We start from the raw sequence: 6,054 nt of genomic DNA, 5'->3' as shown, positions 1-6,054 counted from the left end.
GGGGACTCTGGGCCACCCTGAGGGTACTGTGGGACTGAATGAAAGCTCGAAGGGGGCATCAGAGGCAGCCCTTGGACCCCCTAAGGGTCAAGAGTGGATCCAGCCAACCTTAGGGTGTTCCTGGTTGATGAATCTTAAAGAGCACTGAATGTCCCCCTGTTCCAGTTGAGGGGGCAGCCCAGGCAGTGGAGGCTGGTGGGGGTCCCGAGGATCTGAGGGTGCCGCCCCTCAATGCAGCGAGAGTACTGAGGGCCTTAAAGAAGTTGCCGGCAGGCCCTGGCTGGAGGGACTTGTGCCTAATGGGGTCCTGGCAAGGAAAGTGTGAGGAACCGGGATCTTGGCAAAAAAAAAGCCTCAAACCCTTCCACCCCGCGACCCCCAAATACACTGGCTGCGGAGGAGGGGGGTCACAGATTTGCCTTCTCCAGACTCTGCGGCTTATGGAAGAAAGCCGCCACTGCAGCTGCCGGCCAGAATCAAAGCTTTCCCATCTTTGGAGACCACCGAGTCTCAAGCACCACGACAGAACTTTCCAGAAGGCCGAGCAGTCCCTGGTGCATCGGGTGACGCTGCCCACTGGCCCCATGCCCTTCCCACACTCAGGTCCGTCACAAACTAGTGGACGGAGAGAGACCCTCGCCTTGTCCCCACCCCAAGCTTTTGGTCGTCCCCCCACCCCCGCCCGGCACAGCCCCCAGGGATGCTCTCGGCCCTGCATCTCCCACGACCCACCCCCCCGTCGAGGGCCGCCCCGGTTCGGGAGAAGCAGGAAGACGCAGCCCGGCTCCATCCGCCTCCGCCTCACTGGACGCTGCCCTCGAGGGCGCCCGAAGGTCCCGCGAAGGCGGCGGGCTCGGAGCCGAAGCTCGTGCCGCCCGCGAAGTCGCGAAGGGCGCCGCCGCGGTCCCCGGGCGCGGACGCGGGCGGCGCGGGCCTGGGCGCCGGCGGCGCGGGCGGCGGGGCGGGCCCGGCGGCGGCGGCGCCGCGGTGCGTCTTCATGTGCGTGAGCAGGTGCGAGCTCTGCGAGAAGCGGCGGCCGCAGCTGGCGCAGGCGTAGGGCCGCTCGCCCGTGTGCGTGCGCTGGTGCGTGACGAGCACCGAGCGCTGCGAGAAGCGCTTGCCGCAGTCGGGGCACGGGAAGGGCCGCTCGCCCGTGTGGCCGCGCCGGTGCTTGGCCAGGTTGGAGCGCTGCGCGAAGCCGCGGCCGCAGTCGCCGCAGCGGAAGGGCTTCTCGCCCGTGTGCGTGCGCCGGTGCCGCTTGAAGTCCGAGCTGTGGCCGAAGCCCTTGCCGCAGTCGGGGCAGCGGTGCGGCTTCTCCTCGGCGTGCGCCCACTGGTGCCGCGTCAGCGCCGCGCTCTGCCCGAAGCGGCGGCCGCACTCCCCGCACGCGTAGGGCCGCTCGCCCGTGTGCGCGCGCCCGTGCGCCGTCAGGTGCGCGCGCCGGCTGAAGCCCGCGCCGCACACGCCGCACACGAACGGCTTCTCGCCCGTGTGCCCGCGCACGTGCGCCGCCAGGTGCGAGCCGCGGGCGAAGCGCGCGCCGCACTCGGGACACGGGAAGGGCCGCTCGCCCGTGTGCGTGCGCCGGTGGCGCGCCAGGTGCGAGCCGTACACGAAGCTCTTGCCGCAGTCGGCGCAGCGGTGCGGCCGCTCGCCCGCGTGGTAGCGCTGGTGCTTGGCCAGCGCCGCGCGACGCCCGAACGTCTTGCCGCAGTCGGAGCAGATCCACGGGCTCTCCTCGTCGGCCAGAGCGGCGGGCGCCGGCTCAGACAGCAGCTCCCCGAGGGTCGGCCCGAAGGCGCGCAGACCCCCGCCGCCGCCGCCGCCGCCCCCGGGCCCGCCGGCGGTGGCGAAGGGGTCGCACGCCAGGCCCGCGCCCTCCACCAGGGAGAGGCGACCCCCCAGGGGCCCCGGCAAGGGGCGCCCGTCGGCCGGCAGCCGCTCGCCAAAGTCCGGGAAGCCCAGGATGGGAAAGCCGTCCGGACGCAGCCAAGACTTGGGGTGCACGGGGAAGTGGAAGCCCAGCGGGTGCGAGGTCGCTCCTTGGCTGTCGCCCAGGCCGTTGCCCAGCCCGGGGATGTGCCTGTCCGGCGGGGGATCCTCCTTGCTCCGGGGAACAGGCGGCGCCGGGGGATCCCTGGCCACCTCCTTCTCTCGTGCGTCGGCGTCTGCCTGGCCCGGCTCTTGGGGCTCCGGAGGTTCGGGCTCGGGCTGCGGCTCCTCGGCGCTCCCTGCAGGCCCCCGCGCCTCGCAGGGGCCCCGGCGCGGGCCGCCGCCGCTGCCGGGCTCTGTGCAGCCGCCGCCCCGCCGGTGGCGCTGGAAGTCTGCGCGGAGGCGGAAGGCCTGGCCGCAGTCGGGGCAGCAGTGCGGCCGGTCGGCCGTGTGCACGGCCTGGTGGCGCGCGAGCGCCGAGCTCTGGCTGAAGCTGCGGCCACAGTGCGTGCAGGGGTAGGGCCGCTCGCCCGTGTGCGTGCGCTGGTGCGTGACCAGGTAGGAGCGGCGCCCGAAGCCCGCGCCGCAGAAGGCGCAGCGGTACGGCCGCTCGCCCGTGTGGATGCGCCGGTGCGTGACCAGGTGCGACTTGTAGACGAAGCGCTTGCCGCAGTCGGGGCACGGGAAGGGCTTCTCGCCGGTGTGCGTGCGCTGGTGGATGGCCAGGTGCGAGCGGTACACGAAGCCCTTCCCGCACTCGTCGCAGCCAAACGGCTTGATGGCCGCGTGGTAGCGCTGGTGCTTGGCCAGCCTGGAGCGGTGCGGGAACACTTTGCCGCACACATCGCAAGTGGTCTCCGGCCGCCCGATGGGGGCCGCCCCCGCGTCAGGGAAGGCCCAGGGTGCCAGCATAATCGCACCCCGCTCCCGGCCCGGCGGGAAAGGCTTGGTCGCGGCCCCCTTGGCCAGTGCTCTCAGGCCACCCAGCTCTGGCTCCCAGCCCGGCGGGGTCTGTGCAGGGTTGGAGTCGTCGGGGCCCCATGTGCCCGGCACGTCCCCCACGCCGTAGGCCGCTGACCACAGCCCCGGGGGCTCATTCTCCTCCTCAGCCACCTCTGCCAGGAAGTCCTCGTCGTCCTCCTCCTCCTGATCCTCCAAATCATCGGTCCAGAACCAGGCTCCTGTGGAGGAAAGGCAGAACAGCACAGTGGGGAGAGAGGTCAGCCCGGGCACTCTCTGGGTCACACGGGGCAAGGACTGTGCCAGGGTCCTCCTGGAAGGTGACCCTCGGGGTCTCTTCAGACTTTTCCAGGGCAGCTACCTGCTGAGAGGCGGCCTCTGAAGGGAGCCCCCAAGGGCAGGGCCGGTGGTCACAGGGTTGGGTGGCCAGGCTGTCTTCCTGCCACACCCCATTTTTGCAACTCCTCTGGGCTGCCAGAGCTCTCATGCCCGCACCCCTGCCTAACTGAGCAGAACCCGCGAACCCAAGAGGCCACAGAGGCAGCCGGAGGGAAGGGGCGTCTGGTGCCTGCTCAGACACAACAGACAGGCACCAGGGCTCGAGGGGGCTACCAGCCATGTACCTGCAGCCCAAAGACAGCTCAAGGTCACCTGTCTCTGTGTGGTCATGTGGTCAGTGCTGGCAGACCCAGCAGGTGTGGGCTCTGTGCTGTGCCTGGCCACCTGCCAACTTGACCCCGCAGCTCCAGGAGGAGAAGGTGGCCCAGCGAAGGCAGGGGCCTGCCAGGGCAGTTCCCCTCACTGCGGATGGCACCAAGGGGAAGCTGGACCCCTCACCCCAGGCCCGGGTCCACAGCCCTGGCCAAGTGGGGTTCCCTGAGTCCAGGTGAAGCAAGGGCCAGGCAGGGGCTGAGGCTGGCAGTTTGAGGCCACTCTTATGGTCCCTGGCAGGTAGCTCTCACCCCCTTCACCTGGGGGCACGAGAGGGACAAGCAGAGGAGGGACCCCTCCCCTTGGGCTCAGGGGTGCTCTGAGATGTCAAGTGCCCCCAGGGGCTGTTGTTGGGGAACAGACAAGGCCAGGAAGAAGCGGCAACAGCAGCAGTGTGTGCACCGGGAGGACATGTGGGAGGAGGGGGAAGAGGACACCTAGGGGGGAGGGCAGCGTGGGGGGATGGAGGCCAGTGGGGGGGGACACACGAGGGGAGGTGTCACCTCCTTGCATACTGAAGGTACCAGGCCTGTGAAGGCAGCTGGGCTGCTGGGGGGTAGGGGAGGGCGCATGGCCCCGAGATGGGACGCCAGCCCCTGCCCAGCCTGAACCAGCAGGGGAGCAGGTTGGAACGGGATGCTCAGGGAGGGCCTGGGCAGGACCCCTGCACTCAGGCTGGTGGAAGGCAGGGGAAGGGGTCAGAAGAGGGAGGGGCCAGGAGCAACAAGACCCACTGGGGACAGCATTAGTGGAGGTGGGGGACACAGGGGGAGACAGGCTAGGGTCAGTGCTCACAAGTGGCTGGCAGAGCAGAAGGCACCGGGAGGCACTTGTGTGCCCTGTGGGAAGGTGGCACAAGGCCACACCACACCCAGCCTCCCCATGCAGAGCATGACAGCCGGCCCCTGGCGAGCAACCTGGCCCTGCCAGGTCAAGGGGGTGCTCAAGGCTGCACCTCAGGACCTGCCCAGGAGCCTGGAGCCCAGGAGCTTCTCACTGGGGGCTCCTAAGAGGCACCCCTAAAGGGGCATGCCTCCCCTGGACCGTCTGCGAGAACCTGTGCCCCTTCTCATCTCTGCCAGTGCCTGCCCCCGTCCTGAGGCGCAGGGCAGGTCCAAGAGGGTCCCCAAGATGAGGGGCTTAGGTGGGAGAAGCACCGAGCCTGGCTCTCCCCATCCCTCCCCGCCTGTGTACCCCCCCCCCCCCCGTCCCTGCCCGGGGCGGAAGGTGGAGTGACAGGACGCAGCGCAACCCGGCAGTGGAACAAATCCAGCCCTCTGTCAGGGACCACCAGGACCCCCCCCCCCAGACCCTCCTCTCAGGACAGAGACAGGGCCGCCACCCCAGTGCCTGTCCCTGAACTACTGACCCCTCTCCCACGGGGACCATCCAGGCCCCACCGAGCCTCGGAGCCCAACAGTCTCAGGCCTCCATGGGCCAGTGGAGCCCCACAGACAGGCCCCGCCTCGGGCACAACCCCACCCCTCGGCCCCTCGGCCCCTCGCACCTGTGTAGACGCCCGTGACGATGTCGCCCTCCTGGGGACGGGAGCTGTCGGGCACCCACGGAGCCTCCCCCTGCTCCAGTCGGTAGATGAGGTCGGGCTTGGGGATGGGGTAGCCTGTCCAGGAGAGATGGCGGGGCTGCAGACCTGAGGGCCACAGCCAAGCGCCCCCTTCCTGCCCACCCGCCCGCATGCCCACCCCGGGTGCGTGCTGTACCCAGGGACACCAGGATCCCGTAGTTCTCCTGCATCACGTCCCTGTACAGGCCACGCTGCGCCGCGTCCAGATGCTCCCACTCCTCCAGGGACAGGTACACAGCCACGTCCTCGAAGGTCACCAGACCCTGCTCCGAGGGTAGGGTCACAGTCAGCGCTCGGCCGCGTCAGCCCCCCCACCCCACGCCTGGGCTCCGCGTGACTCACCTGAGACCCTGATGTCAGGGAGTCCTCGTCATCATCATCCCCCTCCTCCTCTCCCTCGTCTTCTTCCTCCTCCAGGGCCTTGTCCCTGGGCCAGCCCAGAACCCAGGAGGCCTGTTGGGCTGCAGGAAGAATCAGGGCCCGTGGGGGGGTGGAAGGGCGGCTGTGCAGGAGCCTGGGATCCCCCCGCCTCGCAGCCCCTTCTCTTACCCTTTTCGGGAACCACTGAGGACTCATCGTGGCTGGGGCGGCTACGGTGCTCCCGGGCGCCCCCCAGTCGGCTCCCTGGCTCTGCCATGACCTGCACCTTGTCTTCATCGTCCTCCAGCTCCACGTCCACCTGCCCCCCCAGGCCCTCTTCCCTTTCCTCCTCCTGCTCCTCCCTTCGGGCCTCCAGTGCCTCCTGCAGCTCCTTCTCGTCCAGCCGGGCCCGGCAGCCCCACCTGCCCGCTCTCTCCAGGGCTGCTCGCAGGGCTGCCATCTCCTGGAACCGCAGCTGGGCCTGCAACAGATCAGGAAGGCAGTGA

The 6,054-nt window shown here is 69.6% G+C and overlaps 1 protein-coding gene across 1 annotated transcript; it reads right to left on the bottom strand.

Annotated features, from left to right (window-relative positions):
• Positions 1-785: 785 nt before the first annotated feature.
• Positions 786-5,825, bottom strand: ZNF316 (zinc finger protein 316). Its single transcript, XM_056128321.1, has 5 exons — positions 5,738-5,825; positions 5,531-5,649; positions 5,325-5,451; positions 5,111-5,224; positions 786-3,113 (listed from the first exon to the last, which is right to left on the bottom strand). The coding sequence occupies exons 1-5, from the start codon at positions 5,823-5,825 to the stop codon at positions 802-804; spliced, it is 2,760 nt and encodes a 919-aa protein (XP_055984296.1). The 3' UTR covers positions 786-801.
• Positions 5,826-6,054: the final 229 nt, after the last annotated feature.

Source organism: Sorex fumeus, unplaced genomic scaffold (genome assembly GCF_029834395.1).
Source record: "Sorex fumeus unplaced genomic scaffold, SorFum_2.1 ptg000064l, whole genome shotgun sequence".
In the NCBI taxonomy this organism is placed as follows: domain Eukaryota; kingdom Metazoa; phylum Chordata; class Mammalia; order Eulipotyphla; family Soricidae; genus Sorex; species Sorex fumeus.
This window is presented reverse-complemented; position numbering and strand designations above follow the sequence as displayed.

Excerpts from the sequence above, each read along its gene's own strand:
- ZNF316 (XM_056128321.1), bottom strand. The coding sequence starts at position 5,825 with ATGGCAGAGCCAGGGAGCCGACTGGGGGGCGCCCGGGAGCACCGTAGC. Across the intron at positions 5,650-5,737 it reads CTCAGTGGTTCCCGAAAAGG|CCCAACAGGCCTCCTGGGTT; the intron begins GTAAGAGAAGGG and ends TTCTTCCTGCAG. Across the intron at positions 3,114-5,110 it reads CGTCACGGGCGTCTACACAG|GAGCCTGGTTCTGGACCGAT; the intron begins GTGCGAGGGGCC and ends TTTCCTCCACAG.